Genomic DNA, 24,921 nt, shown 5'->3' with positions numbered 1-24,921 from the left:
TGCAATAATACAAACATCTCAAAAATTTCTAAATGTATAGTACGTGCATCATTTTACTGTGCCACTGCCATGATTGCTGCATTTCACAATGGTTGAACTACCTTGCAGAACATACTTGTGTATTATTTGATAATTTTTTCTTGTCTAGGATTATTATTTTGCAGTTGGAAGATAAGCAAGCAACACTCTATCAACTAGTATATGCAACGGTACAGTGTGCATGTGATTGACACGGATAAGAACTGTGTACTTGTATTCACTTAATATTTGTATATATTTGTAAAAACAGCTTGTTTACCTGTACGTGACACGCTTAAAAAAAAGTGTTGACCTTGAATTTAGTAACGAGCTGATGCAGAATAACAGCAATACAGAACTCTGACGCATTTTATAGTAAGTACTGATTGATTATCAATATGGCCATAATATATTTAAAACATATATATAAATTTAAAAAAAAAAACCAAAGATGTTTGAAAGTGAAAGTACTCATTTAAAATACTATGTTTATATATGTATATATAAGAAACATATTATATTAAGAATAAACATCATTCTTTTAAGATGATGAATACGTCAACATGCTTTGATTTTAAAACGACAATCTCACAAGGGTTAGGTTCAGGGTTGGGGTATGGGGGGTATGAAGAACCTGGCATGTGATGTTTTAGATGGTAGGGATGAATCGTTGGGTTCACAGAGTGTAAACATTTGGAATCATAATTACTGCTGACATGGTATTTACAACTAAACAGAATAAATAGATGGGGATGTGTGGTATACTTCAACAAGAAAGCACCCATATACCAAAGGCATAGAAGTAATATACGGGGATCTTAAACTGCAAAGAGAAATTTGGTGTTGACCAAATATTGATTTGCCTACATTATGGATTTTCTTATCCCAGGCATAGACTACCTTATCCGTATTTGGCACAACTTTTTTGGAAATTTAGTTCCTCAATGCTCTTTAACTTTGTACTTGTTTGGCTTTAAAAATATTTTGAGATGAGCGTCACTGATGAGTCTGATGTAGACGAAACGCGCGTCTGGTGTACTAAATTATAATCCTGTTACCTATTTACTATGATCATTATAATTTTGATTAATTTATGAATTTAACATGGAGCCCATTGTGAAAAATACGTTCTTTGCACTTTTCTCTGTTTTTTTGGTGTTTTTTTTTTAGGGAGGGGGGGGGGGTATGAAAGGGAGTTTGATAGATATATTGTCGTTTACTTTAAATGTCAGTCGCCAACGTTTCTAGCATTTTCTAGTTTTCGTTCGATTAGCAATACAATGTTAATTCAATAAAAAGAATAAAAACAACATAAAGCTCTATTCTGGGACCAAAGTTGAGTTCACTTGCCTTTAACACTAAGTTTGAAACTTATTTAGTAGATAAAAAAAAACATAATGCATATGATTTTTCTATGAAACTGAACCTTGATCAAGTGCATCATACATTGTTACATCATTAGACAGGGAACCATATCTTAAACTTTTCTATTGACATGTGGAATATGCCTTTTGTGCCTCTTACTAAATTATTATTTTAAGATTTCAAGATTCAAGCTTTCAAGATTTCAAGATGTTTTTATAGTATAGTGATTTAGTATAGTGATTTAGATTATAACACAATGGTGACTGTTGCACCTCTATTTTTAACATTTTTACATATAATTATCAAACATTGTTCAAACATTGTTGTCATTAGAATACAGTTTTATGCGACTTTCATACAAGTGAGAGGTTTGTTTAGCTATAAAACCAGGTTCAATCAACCATTTTCTACATAAGAAAATGCCTGTACCAAGTCAGGAATACGACGGTTGTTATCGTTTAAGCTTTTGATTTTGCCATTCGATTAAAGACTTTCCGTTTCGAGCTTTCTTCGGAGTTCAGTATTTTTTTTGTGATTTTATTATTTGTTGATGAAAATAAACCCATTATAGATACGACATCTTTAAAATTGCATAGCAAATGTATTAATCCTATTAAATCATTAAATCTAAATTACAAATGAACGCAATAACCATTAAAAGAAATTTGCCTGTGACGCAGAAAGTTGAGTTGCAATCCGAATGTATGATTTTTGTTAAAGCAAACCCCTTGAATAAATAGCGTATCATAAATAATATCAACATTGAAATAGCCTGTTTCAAATAGTTCCTTCAATTCCGTCCAGATATATTGGAATGGTTTTTAAGTTGTCGTTTTGAGTTTTTATGTTAAAACTTTACCATACCGCATTAGTCGGTTAAATGTTTTCTTGCAAGTACACACGTCTTTGGTGTGTTTAGATATTAGCATATTGCTGCAGAAAGTTAAGTAGCAATCCGAACATATGATTTTTGTTAAAGCAAACCCCTTGAATAAATAGCGTATCATAATTAATATCAACATTGAAATAGCCTGTTTTCAAATAGGTCCTTTAATTCCGTTTTAATATATTAGAATGGGTTTTAATGGCCCCGGTCACAACACATCGTACGATTTTTTGTCGTGGAAGATCTATAAAATAGTTGTCGTGGCGCTGTCGTGCAAAATGTCAAAAAAATATTTCGAGTGGTCACACCAGCTACGACATGTCCCCCACGAAGGTTCTACGATGGGTACAAGACAGAAAAAAGAATTGTAATTGTACTGTCGTGGGTTTGTCGCAAGTCGGTCGTGTGACAGTCATGCGACAGTCGTGCGATAATCGTACGATAATCTTGAGTTGTTTGGGGCTATTTTTCTGGTTTTTATGTCAATTGATGCGGGTTTTACTGACGTATCACTGTCGTGCCACTGTCGTACGACTGTCGTGCCACTGTGATGTGACTTTCAACAAAAGCTCTTGAAACATTCCAGGCCCCATCTGCAAGAATCCAAAGAAATCACCGACAGATTCCCGCACCAACTCTTACATCAGTGTACTATACTGCCCAAACACCAGGTGCCGTTCGATCTATGGCCTAACCCACCAACGTTAGGCGTTTTGCTAGTTCCTATACTATTCACGGGCCCGAATCAACGCTAACAGGACTATATTTTGCTCTTGTTGTAGTCCACCAAGGCACCTATCAGCAGGGCCAAGCACAATAGTTCTGATGAAATAGCCATCCTGTTTAAACCATAGACGATATGTTTTCTAAACATTCTTTCCCGTCAAATTGTATTCTTTTAAATACAACGAAAATATGCTGCACGACGAACGTACCACTGTCGTACGACAGACAATCAATGTTGTACGATCATCGTACGAAATTTGGTATTCGTGAGACAATCGTGCGACTGTATCACGAGTGTCTTGCTACAGTCGTGAGATTGTCGTACGACACCCGTGCGACGATTGTTTGATTAAAATGCATTGTATTAATACCCACGACAATGTGTTTATCGTACGACAGTCGCACGACAATTGTAAGACACTTTCACGACAGCCAGAAGACAGTGACACGACTTTTTTTATCGTAGAGCAAAAATGGTGCATGTCCAATTTTCGTCCCACGACACACGACAGCGCCACGATGCTCAAAATATAGTGCGACTGTCGTGCGACTGTCGTACGACGACCACATATGACACGCAGTTTGACCAAATTTCATGTCGTGGAGCTGTATAGATGTGTCGTAGGTTCGTTGTGACCAGGGCATTACCATACCGCATTAGTCGGTTAAATGTTTTCTTGCGAGTACACACGTCTTTTGTATGTTTAAATGTTCACATATTATGCTCCATATAATTTTTTATAGTAAAACCCATTAAATGTGCGTCATTATAATAAATACAAGCGTATTTAAAATGCAGATTTTAAGTGTCACTGTTAGGAAAATACGTTTTAAACTGTTACGCTTCGCATACTTTGTCTGGTCGAAACATGCATCATTACACTGTCAAATGGTATTAGCTAAAAAGAAAATATAAAAAAAATGTGTACTTTATAGATTAATACGTTGGTTAATCAAAAAAATAAATCAATACGCCATGTCGATATGAACAAAAACTCTATCACACTATTATTCCAACAAAACTGTCATTATAACTTGATAAGGTGTTTCCTTTTAGTATGTACTAGATCAATATGATTTTAGCCAATTTTATAACAAGTACACTAATACACCTGTAAATCGCGTGGCATGTCATATATACTGAGTAAATGTGGCAATATAAGTGATAACGAAAATGATCTGCTGATATATTAACATATGACCAAAATTGTCCGTCGACTCCTTATAAGATGTTATTGCAGTTGAATATTTTTGTTCACGATTTTTCGATAAAATGCTGTTATTCGGGTAAGAAGAACTGTATAAGATAACAATCACAACAACCCGAGATCTAACATTGTCAGTCGATATCTAATTATTTTCCTGAATTAAGAATGTTTCCACCCTTTTATGCGTTGGGCAAACACTATAAAAGATAAAGAGAAACTGTTTTATTAGCGAGACAAGATTTACAAATATTAAACCCGAAAGCTTTTCATATCAGCGTGAGGTTTGGCTACCCATTTGAGCACGTTCAACCCACCATTTGTTTTCTTTAAATGTCCTGTACCAAGTCAGGAATTTGACGGTTGTTATCAAATGATTCGTTTATAAGTATGTTAGCAGGTTTTTTGTTGCACCTCAGTGTTTCTGTAGTCCCTTTGTTTTTCACTTATAGATGTAGTTGATGTGGTTCTCTCGGTTTTATATTTTAACCCGGTTTTGTTTTCTCTCAATCGATTTACTGTTGCCTTAATTTGACAGATAGAAAGAGAAAATGAAACAAGAAGTTATCAACAATACACGTATAGAAACAGCAAAATGAGATTTTGGTCATATTAAGAATATATTATATTCAATGTTGGAAATGCGCATAGGTCTAGGCGTGCAATATTTGCTCTTTACAGCCTCTGGTTTAATAAGTAGATATTAATTTTTGGGTAGCTGTAAGTACATTCTGTTATTTACTTTTTATATGTATTTAGTCTTTTAGTTAGTTCCTTGATGGCTTTGTATACGAAAATGGTAATTTTCAGTAGATTTTACAGTGTTTTCTAATGTCGTGCTACACCATCATCCAAGGTTAAGGAATGGTATGGCACCTGACATCATTTGTATCTCCACGACATTATTTATGTGCATGTCCGAAGTCATAATATTACAAAATTAAACTATTAAAAGATCTACGAATATGTCAAATAGCCAAACTGTCAGTAGATTCCTTACAACAGTTATTGTCCTAAAATGAGGACTTTTACCATTTTACTGTTGGGCATAACAATATTTACAAACATCAAACCCCAAATTGTTTACTTCATATAATATAAGTAGTTCATTGTAGGAACAGTGTCCGAATATTAGCATAAGCCATACGTTTCAGAAAAGCATATAAACTGCTTACAACTTCTGGTGAGTAATTACTTTTTTAACTGAGTTAATTATTCGTGGCATATATATGTCATGTGTCACATAATCGTCGGTATTTTGGTGAAAAGTAACAAGCAGTCTAGTAGCAACCATAGATGATCGTAGTAATATATGCTGAACATTTGTGGAACTCTCGGTTTTCAGCGCCCTTCAAATTCGTTTTCAGGTTTACCTCTGAATTATTTTACAACCATTTCTATTGGAAGTGTCGTCCACGAAGTTATCACCAATCTTGTAATCAGCACTTACCTGTTGACATTATTTATCATTAATATAGTCATAATTTTTTTTAATAAACTGCTTATACAGTTGAATTATTCGAAATCCTACGGATTTTCTTCCATTATGTTTAAATCTTTTTGTTTTGTTAAGGGGGTTGTAATGCTCTTTGACTTTGTGCTAGATTTGACTTTTCCTCAATTGTTTATTTGAGGGCCACTGACGAGCTTAATGTTGACGAAAAACGTATCTGGTGCACCAAATCAAGAGCTAGTTATCTTTGATCAGTTTTTATAAAGTGAGTTGTCAATTATAACAAAAATTTCAACGTTTTAACAAATTATATGATATAATTCAAACAGTCATCCTACAACATGACGATTTCAAAATAAATTAAACTATACAATTTACTTAAATACTCAGATGTCTCACATTGATTTTGGCAAGGAGACAAGAACCTAAGGACTTAACTGTTTATTTTAGTTGGAGCAGGTTCGGCGGGTGCTGTAATTGCTAGTAGACTTTCGGAAGACCCAAATGTCAATATTTTACTCGTGGAGGCTGGTGGATCAGAACTAGAGTCTGACACTATTAGCGTTCCATTGAAAGCATGGCTGGCACAGAAAACCAAATATGACTGGACTTATTATACCGTGCCTCAAAAGTATAGTCACAAAGGGATGAATGAACAGGTAAATGTACAGTATTTTTATTCTCTTTTTCATTAAAACAAAAACGTGTCCGTATTATCAAATGTTTTAACTTCTTTACATTTTTTATGTATTAAAATAATACAAAGGTAACACTTAGTCATTATGTAAAGATAAAAGTAAACGGCTGTTTGGTTAATAAGTTTTTCTATTTCTATGACAATTTAACGCTTTTCGAACCCATTGTATGAATAACTTTAGTCAACGTGTGGTTGTTGCTGATCTTAGATGATTGGATGAGTTTTAGGGTCATAACCTTTACCAGCTCACCAGACGAATCAAAATATGCTAACCGGTGTTTATGAAATAAAAAACTTTCTGGAATGTGGAAGGAACTCTAAGGGGATTTTCGTTTACCACAAAATGAAAATATGTTTTAATCATTAGAGTAACAGATTCATACATAGTAACTCGTGGAGTATCGGATTTATGCAATCTCAATAGTTAAATTTTAAATTTTAAAGTCCTCGCAAAGGCCGGGATTTTAGAATCGATAATTTAACTATCTCGGTTTGGTATATTCGACAATTCACTGAAATAAATGTAAGAATCTATATATACCGTAATTTCAAGTAAATCAAAAGCGAAGTTTTTGGCCTCGAGGAAAAGCACTTGGAGGGACTAGTAATTTAAACTACATGGCTTTTGTCCGTGGAAGCAGACATGACTATAATCAGTGGGAGAAGGAAGGCTGTAAAGGGTGGAGCTACAAAGTTGTGTTTCATATTTCCTGAAGATGGAAGATATTCCAATACCAAGTTTATATGATTCTCGTAAGAAATATTGAGCATAGTTAATCGTACTTGATATATTTAATTCAAACAAGCTTCTTCCTTTTGAAACTATTGAATGTACAAAATTGATATTATTTATGTAAAATGTTATAAAAAGATACCTCAGTACTAGTTCTGAAGTCTACAATTGGAGGGGCAATCCTCAAACAAATTCATAAAAGCAGATGGAAAATATCAATGGAAAATATCTGTACATTAAGTACTTATATGAAATAATAAGTACTGAGCCGATTGCAAGTATGTTGCCACCATATTATATATAATGCAACCCGGTTTGCCCTTTGTTCAACAGACTTATAGTACAAATACAAAATTATAAATCTTTTATGGACTTCCTGTCTCAGAGTTTTTTCGACCAATCTCTTTATTTTCTTCGACCGGTATGGAAATTATGTTAACAATCATTTTTTAGAGATAACTAGTAAACATTTTGTTATATAGCTTACCATTCACGAGGAGGATATTTGGCAGTTTCCAAGACTGGGAACACACCATTGCCAGAATTGTTTAGAAAAGCATCAGAAGAATTGGGATATAAAACTGTGGATAAAAATTGTGAAGACCAAATAGGTATGAGACGATACATTCTGATTGGTAAACTTTGTCCCCAGTCTAACACAGTTGTGAATACCCAGAACGAAAAACAACCAAAGATGTCCATCAACGACATATCCTCAAATGAGACGAAAATGAATTTGTTTCAGGGTTAAACGTTGGTCAGCTTTAAGGGCATACGATACAGTTACAGGGGAGGTAATGACGTTGCTAACGTAAATGGTTATTTTTGTGACGTCAAACTATGACTTTTCGGGAAAGATTCAGTTTTCGAATGATTTTTATCATTCAAACGTATTTAAATCGAAAACGAGTTCAAGGACCCCTCTTTTAAATATCGTTTTGTTTGCTTACGCGAGAAGATTATTTGTGCCAATTTTCATGAAAGCGTAAATAGTGCAATTTTCTTTAAATTGGATAAATATACAGCAAACAAAATGATGTTTTTTTCCTACATTCATGAGCATTTGAATTATTTCTGAATAAAAAATGTATAAATTTTTAGGATGCTAATAAAATACAGAAATTTCAAATTATTTAACAATTTTTTTTATTAAATATTTGATTTAATCAGGTAAAAAAAGCCTATATGGAACTTTTTATCAAAATGTAAATACGGGATCAAAACTGTATCGTATGCCCTTAAATGCTGAGTATGTTGATACATATTATGCAGTATAAACTGATACAAATGTATGATTTTTCCAATGTAATTTAAGTATTCCCATATCCCTGTTTATATTGAAAACTCTACCTATATTATTGTTTGTTTCGGTATTCAGTGTTATATTTTTGGGAAAACCTTACGATTTTCAAACAAATAAACCAAACTTTTAATATGCTATTGTAAAAAAGCTTTACTTTAGTGAACAAAAGTGAGAAATCCGCTCACATATATTTGTTCCTTTCAACTTATGATATATCATAATATTTATTCCAGTGACAGTCCAAATTGTCACGTCCAACACAGAACATATCTAATTGGCTTGTTCTTGAATACACATGTAATATTTGCAACTGTAAGTAAGCAAACATCAATCAAGTAAAATGTTACTAGGGAACTATCATCGATTTTACCACCATGAAAACGAACTTTCCTTTGGATTTTGTTTTCATTATTTTATTACAGGATTTTCATACCAGCAATCCACAGTTAGAAACGGAGAACGTTGCAGTACTGTGAAGGCTTACTTACGACCAGTTATGAATAGACATAATTTACATATCAGTATAAATACCATGGCAACAAAGGTAACTTAACAAATAATTCTTAGTTGATTACGTTTTTGTTTGTACTTTTAATACTACTAGTACGCACTTCATTAATTAATGCAGTTTTAACTGAACATTGAATCATTATGAAAATGTATGTGACATTTTTGCCAATTGACAAATACATGAAAATTAACAAGTTGATTATGTCTTATGTTTTATTTGCCAATACACCTTTAGACAAGCAGAACATGTATTAATTTTTAGCATGATTCGAAATTGAGGTGAAGTTGATGTATAGGGTCTTCCTTTTTTTATCTGGTTGTAGAAAGAAAGTTAACATTTTACATAAAAATATATATTTCATTGAATCATGATTTTATTAACTTTTTTAATTGAATTTCCGTGCAATCTATTTCGAAAAAAAAAATCATTTTATTAAAACAAATCATAAAAGAGACACAAAGTTATTCAGTTAATATATACACTATCATTTAAGTACATTGTGTAAGCTGGTAACATATATGTAGTCACAAAAGCAATTATATTAGTTACACAATGTGCAATAAAAAATTATTGTTGTAATACGAGAATTTTTCGGGTCAATATTCGCCTCACCCGATATGACTTTTATTGGCCCGTTAAATTCTTGTATTAGGTCAAGTGCACACTGTGTAACTAATACTATTCACGTGATCAATTCGCATCAAATACATCTTATCATACCTTTCAGATTCTAATAGAAAATAGAAAAGCAATAGGATTGGAAGTTATCAAAAACAACAGAAAAGTTCAAGTGTATGCAAACAAAGAAGTAATTTTATCTGGAGGTGCAATTAACTCCCCTGTTTTACTTATGTTGTCAGGCGTTGGTCCTAAAGATCATTTACATAATTTAGGGGTATGTGTATTTATCAAAAGTGTAATGTTCCTACAGTGAATACAACGATTGAAAGTAAAATGTTATTACCCTTTTTAACGGTTTTCAATACTGATATTTATAAGTACTGATTCTGGCGAAAAACAAATCGAGTTTCTCAAAAATCAAAACATGGATTACAACTCCAAAGAATAGACTAGAAAAGAAAGGATAGGGGGTATCCAACTGTGATACTACATTGGTATATGCACTGCAGAAACACAAACAGTGAAACGGCGATTTTTTTAATTGCATTTCTTCGTTTCTAAGTCAAAAGTTTATTATTCCACTTGAAACATGTCAAATCTATGAAAAGTTGTGTTACTTAGTTCCTCCGGTCATCAGTACATATGTATAAGTTATATGGTTGTCAGTTTGTTTTAGATTTATGAGTTTTGACTGTCCCTTTGGTATCTTTCATCCCTCTTTTATATTCATGTATATATTTTTTTATACCTGTTGTCGCAGACCTTCCCGTCAAAACAATCTTCATTTGTGTATTACATTCATGTTTACATTTCAGATACATGTTGTCGCGGACATTCCCTCCCAAAAAACTTTATTTGTGTATTACACTAATGTTTACATTTAAGAGACATGTTGTCGCGGACATTCGGGTCAAAACAATCTTTATTTGTGTATAACATTCATGTTTACATCTTAGATACCTGTTGTCGCAAAACTTCCCGCCAAAACAATCTTCATTTGTGTATTTACATTTAAGAAATCTGTTGTTGCAAACTTTCCCCCCAAAACAATCTTTAATTTGTGTATTTCATTCATGTTTACATTCTAGATACCTGTTGTCGCGGACCTTCCAGTAGGAAACAATCTGCAAGATCACATGATGTTCCCTATGAAATACAATATCAATTCTAGTATATCAATGAATACTCAAACATTTCAGGCCCAAATACCAAAAGTTCAATATGCACTTTTCAAAACAGGTACTAGTATAACAAACTAACATATAGTCAGTGTGTAAATAGTTATATAATACAATTATAGCCTTTGTATGAGGTCAATACAATGATATATTGACATCAAAGAGGTATATTGACTTAGGACGAAGTCTTAGGTCGGTATACTTATTTGGGTTGATATATCCTGTATTGACAACATACAAAAGCTATAACTGTCTTATTACTAAGTTCCGACAATATTTGTATCAAAATTGTCACTGTAATATATTCAATTATTTGATTTTGTTGGCATTTTCATATTGTTCCTAAAAAATTCCAACATATAACTTGTTATTTCAATTATTTTTTATTGTTTGTTTTTGTATACTTAATATATATTTGAAAATTTTGTTCTTCGAATAATCGACCATAAATATACACTTTTCAAATTTTTTTAACAATATCAAGAATGTATGTTCATAACGTCACAATGTAAATATCGGTTTTTAGATATTCTAAAAATACGGAAGTACACCACTAATTCATGGTTCCATTGCTTTCTATGTTGAATTCCTCCATTTCAAGCAGGCACACCTCTTTTGTTCTAAGTTCAAATAAAGAGAAAATCATTGCATGTCAAAGCAACACTTTATGGTGACTTGTTCTGAAAACATCAACATACCTTTTATGGCATATAAAAAAGAACTGGTTCCGGGGAGTTCGGATGTACCAAAACAGGTACTTCAGGTCTGACAAACAAACAAAATGTACCCTTTTTTAAAAATTTGATGCAGTTTTTTTAATATTCAAAATTAAAAGTCAAAAAGTGTTCTACAATGATCACCAGTCACCACCTTTCATTTGAAACCAAAAATACCTAAATGCTCTAAATATTTTGAAAGTTACACTTATGCGTATGAACTATGTTGTGTTATATATGTACTACTTTCTGGTATGTGCTTTTTGGACGGGCCTGTATTAGTGGTATTACACCATAATCGTGCAATATGCTTTTTGCTTTCCGCCGTTTTCTATCTACCTTCGAAAATATAGTTCAACATGTGACTTTCCCTAAACGAATCATATTAGTTAAAATATACGAGTTAATAATGTGTTAACATAAAACAGATCAATTGTATTCGTTCAGTGTGGGTTAATTTGTGTCACTACGTTTTTTTTTTATTGAATTAAGCCTTCCAAATTAATAATGTATAGTGTGTATTTCTATAATGTGATGTTATACTATTGTTCTAGAAACGGAGGAAGGTTTGGTACCATTAAAACGTTTAATCCCGTTGCAATTGTTTGCACCTGTCCTAAGTTAGGAATCTGATGTTCAGTGATTGTCGTCTGCTTTTGAGGCCCTTTATAACTTGCTGTTCGGTGTGTGCCAAGTCTTCGTGGTGAAGACCGTATTTTGACCAATAATGGTTTACTTTTGTAAATTGTTACTTGAATGGAGAGTTGTCTCATTGGCACTCATAACAAATCTTCCTATATCTATATAAAATAAATATCCGTATCTAAAAAATGATACATTTTTCATACTCCACTCGACTCCCAGTACGGAGTCAGTTGTTACCAATATACAAGGTTCTTTACATAAGAGCTTAATTTTTTTCATTACAAAAAGGGTAAAATAATGGGTATGTTGTTAAAATTTCTCAATTTCTTCAGTTGTTAGTATTCAATTTCTGCAATTCATTGTTTACATATTAATCCATTTGGTAACACTTAACACGAAACAACAATCAAAGGTGATCGATTAATGCATATTTTTTAGCATAAAACTACTATATCTGATCCAGCATATTCTCTGTTCAGAGACTGTCCATTTTGCAGATTTTGTCCTCCACTGCCCACTTAGAAAAATTGTTTCATAGTTGAATAGAATGTTTTATAATAATTAATTCACATCCTAGATTTTTACAAATATTTCCCACTGAACCACGAAATAAAGTAAAATCAACCATCAAAAAACCTTTATGGTTAGTACCTTTCAATCAATCAATTGCATCTCATAGTATTATCACAGCAATGTGTTTCCAACTTGTACATACATATTAGAAAAACAATTGTGTACACATTTAAATAAACTCATCATAGATACCAGAATTGAAAATTCATATATACACCAGACGCGCGTTTGGTCTAAAAAAAACTCATCAATAACGCTCGAGAAAAAAAAGTTGAATAGGCCAAATAAAGTACAAAGTGAAAAGCATTGAGAACCAAAATTCCTAAAAGTTTTGTCATCATCATCATCATCATCATCATCATCATCATCATCATCATCATCATCATCATCATCATCATCATCATCGTCGTCGTCGTCGTCGTCGTCGTCGTCGTCTAATTAACCATAACCGTTATGATTTTTGTTTTAAACCCGGATTTGTTTTCTCTTTATCGATTTATGACTTTCAAACAGTGGTATACTACTGTTGCCTTTATTTATATAATTGCATGTGATAGGTATATACTCTGGTAGTGGATTGGAAGGTGATCTAATGGATAAAATACCAAACCGTGATCCCTCAGAACCTGACTACCCAGATTATCAGATGATACTATACACAGTAGCACAAGACGAGGGATTTTTAGATTATGGACTTGATATGAATATTAAACCTGAGGTAAGCGATTAGATTGAGAAAAAGGACGCAGTTTCATTTTGGCATCTGTATTCATCTGTGGGCATTATGATTGATAAAATAATTTTCCATTTCACAATCCAATACATACCTTCTGCTATTGTCTTCAATATGGTCGGGTTGCTGTCTCTGACACATTCCCCATTTCCATTTTCAATTTTATAGTCAAAACCATAAGAAGATACCGAATAACAGATTAAATATGCAACCTCAGATTAAAGGGAACCTTTTATATAACGTTTAAAAATAAAATGGATATATTAAATTAATACAAAACTTCTAATATTCTAAGTTGGTATAAGCCGCCAACATTTATATAAACATTTCTACACATTCTACAGTATCTAAAAGAGCATGAAAGATGTGACCCGATCAGATTAAATTATAGTGATAAACAGATCTGATTTCATTTTATTTTCTCCCAGCTAATTATAAGTTTTGAAACAGGGTTTTCAATAAAATTAACATGATTGCGTTTTGTTTTTTAAAGGTCACCAAGTTGTTAAAAACAAGAGCCAAAAATAACGAATTTACGCATACACTAGTTGGACTGCATCCAAAGAGTAGAGGAACAATTAGACTTCAAAGTACGGACCCATTTGATCCACCATTGATAGATCCATATTACTTAGAAAATCCATATGATATTAAAGTGATGATTGCAGGTAAGTTTAAGTTAAAAGCATTTAAACCATTGTGTTGTCCTATTCATCTTCTGTGGAATTTTTTTTTTAGAATCAACACTTCCAAATCTACCACTGAAATTGAGTCACCAAATTATATTCAAATTGTTTCCTTTGTGTGCCTAATTTCATCAAGTTTGAACTGGTCAATTTACTGATTTCTGTTCACTAATTAATGTAATTAATTTTAAAACTTACCGTTAATTTTTGTAATTTGTATATGCCTTCAATGATAATCGAACCCTTCCTTGAAGTATGTTATGTGTGACTGACATGAACTCATCTACGAAACCTCACTGGCATAAATTAATTTCTTTGAGATGTTAAGAAAGCAAAATTTTTATTATCAATTTAAGGAGATTTAAATAATAAGTTCAGAAAACTGATAACTGTGTGAATAATCTTTATCAAGTTGTGGAGTAATACATACGTTTCTGTTTTCAGCTTTCTTTGTTCTTGCTTCTATATAATGGTCCACGTCAACCTTATACCGACATCAAAACTATCAATTTTAAAAGGAAAAGCTTTCTGATACAATATGGGGATGCTGACCGTGCATACCTATCTGTTTTCTACCCGTTTTGAGTTCTTGTGATTTAGATGGTTTTCTAGAAAATAGAGTGATATTGTATGATTGTATTTAAGAGACATTTATCCACGGAGATCCAAATGACAGGAATGAGACCAACCATTGGTCACAACAGGCTTTTACCATCTACATACCCGTTTGCTTATCCATACTTGGAATTTTATCGACAATAACATATACTTCATAATATTATGTTCTAAGCACATCTAGAGGCTCTAAAGAGCCTGTGTCGCTCACCTTGGTCTATGTGAATATTAAACAATGGACACAGATGGATTCATGACAAAATTGTGTTTTGGTGATGGTGATGTGTTTGTAGATCTTACTTTACAAAACATTCTTGCTGCTTACAATTATCTCTATCTATAACAGTACTTTCTGTGGAAAATGTTATTGAAAATCTTCAAATTTTAAGAAAAATGTTAAAAATTGACTATGAAGGGCAATAACTCCTTAGGGGGTCAATTGACTATTTTGGTCATACTGACTTATTTTTAGTTCTTACTTTGCTGTACATTATTGCTGTTTACAGTTTATCTCTATCTATAATAATATTCAAGATAATAACAAAAAAAACAGCAAAATTTCCTCAAAATTACCAATTCAGTGGCAGCAACCTAACAACCGATTATCCGATTCATCTGAAAATTCCAGGGCAGATAGATCGTGACCTGATCAACAATTTTACCCTGCAGATTTGCTCTTAATGCTTTGGTTTTTGAGTTATAAGCCAAAAACTGCATTTTACCCCATGTTCTATTTTTAGCCATGGCGGCCATCTTGGTTTGTTAGCCGAGTTAGCGGACACATTTTTTTAACTAGATATCCCAATGATGAATATGGCTAAGTTTGGTTAAATTTGGCCCAGTAGTTTCAGAGGAGAAGATTTTTCTAAAAGATTACTAAGATTTACAAAAAATGGTTAAAAATTGACTATAAAGGGCAATAACTCCTAAAGAAGTCACTTTACCATTTTGGTCATGTTGACTTATTTGTAGATCTTACTTTGCTGAACATTATTGCTGTTTACAGTTTATCTCTATGTATAATAATATTCAAGATAATAACCAAAAACAGCAAAATTTCCTTAAAATTACCATTTCAGGGGCAGCAACCCAACAACGGAATGTCCGATTCATCTGAAAATTTCAGGGCAGGTAGATCTTGACCTGATGAACAATTTTACTGTCAGATTTGCTCTAAAAGCTTTGGTTTTTGAGTTATAAGCCAAAAACTGCATTTTACCCCTATGTTCTATTTTTAGCCATGGCGGCCATCTTGGTTGGTTGGCCGGGTCACCGGACACATTTTTTAAACTAGATACCCAAATAATGATTGTGGCCAAGTTTGGTTAAATTTGGCCTAGTAGTTTCAGAGGAGAAGATTTTTCTAAAAGATTACTAAGATTTACGAACTAGAGGCTCTAAAGAGCCTGTGTCGCTCACCTTGGTCTATGTGCATATTAAACAAAGGACACAAATAGATTCATGACAAAATTGTATTTTGGTGATGGTGATGTGTTTGAAGTTCTTACTTTACTGAACTTTCTTGCTTCTTACAATTATATCTATAATGAACTTTGCCCATTAGTAACAGAGAAAAATATTTGGTAAAAATTTACATAAATTTACCAAATTAATGAAAATTGTTAAAAATTGACTATAAAGGGCAATAACTCCTTAAGGGGTCAATTGACCATTTATATTTGTAGATCTTACTTTGCTGAACATTATCGCTGTTTACAGTTTATCGCTATCTATAATAGTATTCAAGATAATAACCAAAACGGCAAAATTTCTTTAAAAATTACCAATTTGAGGGCAGCAACCCAACAACCGGTTGTCCAATTCATTTGAATATTTCAGGGCAGATATATATTGACTTGATTAACAATTTAACTCCTTGTCAGATTTGCTCTAAATGATTTGGTTTCAGAGTTATAAGCCAAAATCTACATTTTACCCCTGTTTTATTTTTAGCCGTGGTGGCCATCTTGATTGGATGGCCAGGTCATCAGACACATTTTTCAAACAAGATACCCCAAAGATAATTGTGGCCAAGTTTGAATTAATTTGGCCCAGTAGTTTCAGAGGAGAAGATTTTTGTAAAAGATAGCTAACATTTACGAAAAAATGGTTAAAAATTGACTATAAAGGGCAATAACTCCTAAAACTTATTTGTAAATCTTACTTTGATGAACATTCTGGCTGTTTACAGTTTATCTCTATCTATAATAATATTCAATATAATAACCAAAAACAGCAAAATTTCCTCAAAATTACCAATTCAGGGGCAGCAACCCAACAACGGGTTGACCGATTCATCTGAAAATTTCAGGGCAGATAGATCTTGACCTGATAAACATATTACCCCTGTCAGATTTCCTCTTAATGTTTTGGTTTTTGAGTTATAAGCCAAAAACTGCATTTTACCCCTATGTTCTATTTTTAGCCGTGGCGGCCATCTTGGTTGGTTGACCGGGTCACGCCACACATTTTTTAATCTAGATACCCCAAAGATGATTGTGGCCAAGTTTGGATTAATTTGGCCCAGTAGTTTCAGAGGAGAAGATTTTTGTAAAAGATTACTTAGATTTATGAAAAATGGTTAAAAATTGACTATAAAGGGCAATAACTCCTAAAGGGGTCAACTGACCATTTCGGTCATTTGACTTATTTGTTAATCTTACTTTGCTGAACATTATTGCTGTTTACAGTTTATCTCTATCTATAATAATATTCAAGATAATAACCAAAAACAGAAAAATTTCCTCAAAATTACCAATTCAGGGGCAGCAACCCAACAACGGGTTGACCGATTCATCTGAAAATGTCAGGGCAGATAGATCTTGACCTGATAAACATGTTCACCCCAGTCAGATTTCCTCTAAATGCTTTGGTTTTTGAGTTATAAGCCAAAAACTGCATTTTACCCCTATGTTCTATTTTTAGCCGTGGCGGCCATCTTGTTTGGTTGACCGGGTCACGTAAAGGGACTACTACACACCGAAAGCCGATGGAATGAAAGCGAAATATTTTGTTACATTTATCTTAGGGTAAGCTTCAAATGCTTGCTTTAATAACGTCAATTCAAATCGTTGGCCATAGTATATGTATGTTATAATCATTTTTAATATTTTACAGCAATACGCAAATCTCAACAAATTATGAATACAAAGGTCTTCAAACAACTGGATGGCACATTAGTCAGACAAGATTTTTCTGGTATTTGTGACAAAGTTAATTTTGACACTGACGAATACTGGGAATGTTTCATCCGTTATTTTACTGTCACTATTTATCATCCAGTCTCAACATGTCGTATGGGAGCAATAACAGACCCATCAGCAGTTGTTGATCCTGAATTAAGGTTTGTTTCAGTAGTGTCATAATATTGATTAATGAATATGATTTCGAAATTGAACATTTTACTCCAAAAGACATGTATTTCATTGCGCTATATCAAATCTGAACAAAAATGAACTTTAAAGACAATTTTAATACCTATAATGTCTGTTAATTTTTGTTTAAACATCGTTATCAGTATAATGGAGTTTTATGCGAATGTCCTAAAAGTGTGAGGTTTCGCCAGCTGTAAAACCAGGTTTAATTCTCCATTTTCTGCCTAAGGAAATGCATGTACCAAGTCAGGAATACGACAAAGTTTATCCATTCGTTTGATGTGTTTGACCTTTTAATTTTGCCATTTTATTTCGGACTTTCCGTTTTGAATTTCCTTAGGTATTATTTGTTATTTTTTTTCTTTTTTCTAGCTAACAAAATATAAAGAGTTTAATATCATCGAATGGCGTGGTGTAATAAACTACGTTCCCTTATCAAATCAATTAAATAACGATTCCTGTATTAATTATCATCTTCCAAGTAAATATCATGTATCAAAAACTATGAAATCAATAATAAAAATGGCCTAGCCAAGATCAGATGTACATTTCATATTGGGTCTATGTTATAAGCTTGTAAAGACAAGAAGACAAACTTAACAGAAGTAATTCATCTTTCAACTGAAGATGAGAATGTAGGGTTTCACAATGAATATCAAATATCATGTATAGGTGTTACCGTTTTGAAAAAAAACTCACTAAAATACACACTGAAAACGGGCAAAATTTCACGTTATGTTATTTCATTTAAAATTACGATGTTTTTATCAATTGATAGTTAATAAGCTTAAGTGAACTTAATTTGAACTACACTTATTATTGGTTCACTGATATAGACAATTTATTCATCTTTATTTTACTGTTTGTTGCAACCAAAAATCTTCAGTTGCTACAAAGTTATGATAAAAAGTGGAATACTATGGGTTTGTTATGAAATTTTGTACTTTTGTTTTTAGCTTGCTTGGTGTAGTGATCAAAGAGAAAAATAAATTAAATTTATGCTATTATGTCTTTTGTTTTCTCTTCTAGTATATACATTATCAAAAACTACCCCATATATCAATATTGCAGTACCCTAGCTGGAGATATATGCCATCAAAGTTGAATATACATATAAAGTGAAAAAATGTCTTGTCCGTAAACATGGCTTTTTATCAACATTGCTTGGCTTTATTGGTCTAAATTAGTCCTATGTGTTGTTTAAACTTTGAAATATCTTATTTCTAATTAATAAATGGTAATTTAAGTGTTCAAAAAATTGTAAAATTATTTTACAGGAGTGGATTTTAAAAAGTGGCAGATTATCAGACATAAAAAAACATCTCTTATTTTACTTCAATACTTTTATTCCAGTTGCTGCAAACCTTAAAAGATTAACTAAATCAAATAAAGAAAAAGTATTTCTCTCTCATTGACTTTATCTTTTGCATTTCAGCATCAGATGAGGAAGTGTCTACGGACAAGACACCTGTACATAACAAGTATTAAATTCAACTATTTGTCTGCTTTGGAACTTAAATCTTATTTATAGGTGATGATAGTTATTTATTCAAATAAAACCTCAGTATTTTCAACATAAAGATAGTCACAATTAATTTTAACACATTTTTTTGTAACTGAAGTTGTCTTGTCCGTAGACATTACCACAATATATTTGTATCCAATTTCTTTGAGTTCAGCCTAATTCATTCAACTATGTCAAAATTGAGTGTTAATAATAGTTTGATAGTTTTAAACAGTCATATACATGTATATGGATTTCAGTTAAAAGAATGTGTCTTCATTTTGGCTTAATCAATAAATTATTGAGATGTGTAAAGAATTATGGGTACATCTTTATATTTTCCAAAATTTTAAAAACACAGCTTAATATTTGATTGGTAACTTTTAATCTTAACTTTATCAATCATCTTTGAAAGCATTTAATGGAATATCAATAAAATGTCTCGTCCGTAGACATATCACAATGTATTTGTTTCCATTTTCCTCGAAGTAAAGCATCATTTGATAGATAAACCTGATAAAATGTATCTTTTTTTCGAGAAAACACTTTCAACTATGTCAAAATTAGGTTTTTTAATAATGCATTTCCTTAAATATGAATACAATGTCTTGTACGTAGACAAAACATATAAATTGTATTGTTTGGTTGGTTATTGTTAGAATATGCATCAAGTTATTTTAATGCTCTATACACCAAAAGAAAGGTTGTTTTTTTTGGAAGTTTTGTTTCTTATAGATTAGTTTAGATATAAAATTGAGAATGGAAATGGGGAATGTGTCAAAGAGACAACAACCCGACCATAGAGCAGACAACAGCAGAAGGTCACCAACAGGTCTTCAATGCAATGAGAAATTTTCGCACCCGGAGGCGTCCTTCTGCTGGCCCCTAAACACATATATACTAGTTCAGTGATAATGAAAACCATACTAAACTCCAAATTGTACACAAGAAACTAAAAGTTAAAATAATACAAGACTAACAAAGGCCAGAGGATCCTGACTTGGGACAGGCGCAAAAATGCGACGGGGTTAAACATGTTTGTGAGATCTCAACCCTTCCCCTATACATCTAGCCAATGCAGAAAAGTAAACGCATAACAATACGCACATTAAAATTCAGTTCAAGAGAAGTCCGAGTCTGATGTCAGAAGATGTAACCAAAGAAAATAAACAAAATGACAATAATACATAAATAACATCAGACTACTAGCAGTTAACTGACATGCCAGCTCCAGACTTCAATTAAACTGATTGAAAAATTATGTCTTCAACATATGAATATCATAGTTTGATCAGATAAGATTAATGATTAAAGAAAGCTACTGTTGTTGGAAATAACTGTGCGTTTAACATGTTCTTGTTATTTTTTTTAATTAAAATGTTTGGTATTCAATAATTCCATACATATTTTGTTGTCTTTGTCATTGACCAAAAATCTGACACTGGTGACCATTTCTTGAAGGCAGCCATTAAAGAAAATTATATAGTTTTTAAACACCATGTATTCAATAAAAATATTAAATATTTCTTCCAAAAACTGCATGTAATTATATAAATGCTTCCAGTTTTAGCCTAACGATGGCATTGTTTTCATAATTTAAACCATTTCTGTACCAAAATATCAAAATAGTTTTTTCCTGATGTGATATTCATTTTTGACTTCATGTGAAAAACAAAATGTGCATCTGATTGTGGCTAAGCCGTTAGGACATATAAATATGATGATTTTATCCAAAAGAAAAGTGTTTAAAAAATATCCTAAACCAAACAAAAAATACAATACCAACTTTATTCACATGTGTCCAATTTTGGAGAGGATACAAAGCAGTTTGAGAACTTGCCTTGCATGTAACCGCAGATAGATAAAACTGTAACAGTTAGAAAATATAAAATAGAAAAGAAAAAAATATTTATTAATCAACATCTCATGAACATTTGGAGTTTCTAACGAACGATGTTTCATAATTATCAACTTTTCCTTTTCAGGGTTAAAGGCATATTGAATTTACGCGTAGCAGATGCATCTGTCATGCGCAATGAACCATCAGGAAATACAAATGCGCCATGTATTATGATTGGAGAGAAAGCTGCAGATTTAATTCGAGGAAACGATACCGTTTTCGATTTCCGAAAACAAATTGCTAAATTAAAATTATAACAATAAACTGGTTAAATTGTAGATAGCTAAATGTTATTTCACTTTTAATACAGACAATTTATATGACTTATAGGTTTGGGTTTTTATTTTTGTTTTATTTGTTAGTTGTTAAATATTGTTGAGAAAACGAAAACTCTCGTTTAGAGCCTAAGCTGGTTCTCGGCTGACTACTACACTTTGTTTGAATGTAGCGTAATTCCAGTTTATTTAGAGCCGTGATTTGACTACAATTGTAAAACTAGTAAAATGCATTTATAGTATAGGGGCACTAGCTACGTGATATATTAAAAATTTCAATTATGATTGTTTTGTTCAATCATTAATGAAAGTGAAATAGTGAAATAATAATTCGCATTTAGCAGCCATTATGGTTGAATTTTGCCAAAATAAGATAAGAAACATCGATGATGAATTATTCACTTGCAAATGAATAATTCAACCTCATTGAATCCGCATGCATATGAACTTACATTTAACTCCTTAGCTAGAGATGGGTTACGCATGAATTAGACGCGTTGATTTATTAGAAGGAAACAAACGTCAACATTGAAAGTGAAACAAGAATAAACAATTTGTTTGACTGATTCGATCATTAGAACTCATTCTTATACAGATAAAACGATTACAAACATATATTTTTAACATATAACATGAAATCAGAAAGACCGTAAAAAATACAATTGCACGTGTTCTCAATCTATGCATATATTTATGTTAGCATCAAGTTATATGACCGTAAATGGCGTCTAGACAAGATACACACGAAATGTTGATACATATTATCTATCCTATGTAAATAAAATTTTTAAGACTTTTTATAAATTGGATATACGTTTTAGTATGTAATATATCAAATATGAGAATTTCAGTCAAATTAGTGATCATGAATTTGACAGCTAGTACCCCTTAAATTAATCAAGTATCATATAAATACACTGCTGACATTTCCCCAAAGGAACTTACTTTAATCATATATGAACAGCAATAACTGTTCTTTCCTAGATTTTCGATATACCAGTTTAACACAAGAAACTCTACATAAAAATGTACAACAAATGTGTTGATTTCTCTATCCTTTTTCTAATTGTTAAATTATTTTTGGACGGTCATGTTCCTTTGGCACCGTCTTACGGTTTGCTATACCTGTAACTATTTTGACGTTTTGATTTTTGGGGTTTCAATGAGCGCAATCTATGTATTACTCCTAAATTATTAAATTGTGGATTTCGTTACCATAAATTACTCAAGGTTCGACTGTACCTGTAGAAAAAAAAATTACACGAAATTGCACATCCTTAATTTTACGATGTGTTTTCAACCGAGCCCCGAAACTTAGATTCGATCCAGGTAAACTTATTTTAAAAGGTCAACAATTCAAAACTGTTATTAAATTTTTGAATATTGTTTTTTTTTTTTTTGTGAAAATTTTGTTTTTATTATAAGAAAGTTAAAACCATACTCAATATTTCACATATATTTTGGCATTGCACAAGGTCATTTTTTTTCTCTGACGGTAAATGACGTCTTTACATTAAATCAACTTGATTAGATACTTTAGCCTTATTTTCATTTGTTTTTTAAAACAAGTTGTAATTGGGTTTAAATTAGCCGACAGCAACTATGAGTACGCTCAGACCTATAATAATAGTCACTTTTATTGTTAGTAATTATGGTTAGATATATACTCTGACACGTACTGTCTGCCGTAATTGTTTATTTTCATCCTTGAATTAGCCTTTCTAAATTGGTTATTATAGTTTGTTTTTATGTTGTGCTGTTACACCAATGTCCCAGGTTAAGGGAGGGTTTTATGTATCTGTCCTTAGTCAGTAGCCTGTAGTTTAGTGGTTATCGCTGGTTCTTGTCTGTCATAGTTCTTTTTGTGTAAATTTAGATTTAGAGCTAGATATTTTTCGTTTCATAGTGTCTGGTAATTTCAAAAATGTCTACTTTTATTGTTGAATTCTTGTGCATTTCAACCAAATTATATCTTGAATTAACAGAAACAAGAAAAGGACACAAATGTTATATTCGTACACTACTAAGATTAGCACGTTAGTCACACAAGGAAGCTATTAAACCAAGAGTTTCAAATGGTGAAGTTGAAATCATCCCTTCGTAAATTTTACGGACGCCATCACGAGTTGGTTGACCGTTATGGAATAACCGTTTCACAAATGATATGGGATATGTTCCTTACGTCGTAACTACAATCCCCTTCCCTTTCATGAATGTGACCTACCGAATTAGACTATTTACCGGATTTGTTATCACATAAGCAACACGACGGGTGCCACATGTGGAGCAGGATCTACTTACCCTTCCGGAGTACCTGAGATCACCCCTAGGGTTTTGGTAGGGTTCGTGTTGTTTATTCTTTAGTTTTCTATGTTGTGTCATGTGTGCTGTTGTTTGTTTGTCTTTTTCATTTTTAGCCATGGGGTTGTCAGTTTGTTTAAGATTTATGAGTTTGACTGTCCCTTTGGTATCTTTCGTCCCTCTTTTAGTAGATCATGATAGAAACTTTGGATTGGTTGTAGAAGCCGGAGTAACAGGAGAAAATAAATGAACTTTGTTCAATAGGAAAAAGGACAATCCTTGTCAAGTATGATCAAAGTTGAACGCAACTTGACAAGGAGGTTTTAAAACTAGCAAATTCAATCTCAGACTTGAAGACGCTATAACTTCTTTTGAAAATAATTAAGTATTGGCAAGATAATGTATGCGTGTCCGCCAAAGCTCTAAAGTTAACCGTTGTTGCAAACCCGATTTACATCATTTCAAATATTTGATGAACCTCTAGGGTAGATGCAATGCTTCTTACATTAAGTTTACCCTTGATTTTATGACTGAATTATCCCATTTTCATAAAATGTCAAGGCAAACAATTGTTTATCAAATCAACCCTCTTGGTAAATTGTGAATATTTCGAAACAAATTCCATTACGATCACTGAAAGGAAAACATAGTTCACAGAGAGAATTATACAGATTGTATCTCTGCATGCCTTTATTCGCACTCTAATATTTTCGGTCTAAAAAATATTAAACATTTTGCGTTTTCTGGATTTCATGAAGAATATAATCTCGCCGATACAAATGACGAAATGAGTTAAAATGTTCTTGAACTTACTAAGTGTGTAGAAAGTATTATCCCAGTATCATAGATAATGTGAGCTTTGTTGGCAATTGATAATAAAATTGTTCATTGAAACGGAGGGTT

General features: G+C 32.3%; 1 protein-coding gene across 2 annotated transcripts; it reads left to right on the top strand.

Annotated features, from left to right (window-relative positions):
- The first annotated feature begins 6,189 nt into the window (after positions 1 to 6,189).
- LOC143048206 (glucose dehydrogenase [FAD, quinone]-like) lies at positions 6,190 to 21,769 on the top strand. Of its 2 annotated transcripts, none has more exons than XM_076221749.1 (9): positions 6,190 to 6,312; positions 7,566 to 7,694; positions 8,809 to 8,930; positions 9,625 to 9,792; positions 10,607 to 10,757; positions 13,188 to 13,348; positions 13,857 to 14,031; positions 17,782 to 18,007; positions 21,528 to 21,769. In XM_076221749.1, the coding sequence occupies exons 3-9, from the start codon at positions 8,883 to 8,885 to the stop codon at positions 21,697 to 21,699; spliced, it is 1,101 nt and encodes a 366-aa protein (XP_076077864.1). In that variant the 5' UTR covers positions 6,190 to 6,312; positions 7,566 to 7,694; positions 8,809 to 8,882; the 3' UTR covers positions 21,700 to 21,769. The 2 variants fall into 2 exon arrangements, with proteins under 2 accessions (XP_076077864.1, XP_076077863.1); XM_076221748.1 differs by lacking the exon at positions 6,190 to 6,312 and adding an exon at positions 6,916 to 7,103.
- The last annotated feature ends 3,152 nt before the right edge of the window (positions 21,770 to 24,921 follow it).

The sequence above is a fragment of the Mytilus galloprovincialis genome, chromosome 10, assembly GCF_965363235.1.
Source record: "Mytilus galloprovincialis chromosome 10, xbMytGall1.hap1.1, whole genome shotgun sequence".
NCBI classification, from domain to species: Eukaryota; Metazoa; Mollusca; class Bivalvia; order Mytilida; family Mytilidae; genus Mytilus; species Mytilus galloprovincialis.
Note: the sequence above shows the minus strand (reverse complement) of the source record. Positions and strands in the feature narration are given on the sequence as shown.

Coding starts and splice junctions, on each gene's coding strand:
- LOC143048206 (XM_076221748.1), top strand. CDS start 7,067: ATGGAAGATATTCCAATACCAAGTTTATATGATTCTC. Junction 10,758..13,187: donor ATATGCACTTTTCAAAACAG/GTACTAGTATAA, acceptor TGCATGTGATAG/GTATATACTCTGGTAGTGGA. Junction 13,349..13,856: donor ATATGAATATTAAACCTGAG/GTAAGCGATTAG, acceptor TGTTTTTTAAAG/GTCACCAAGTTGTTAAAAAC.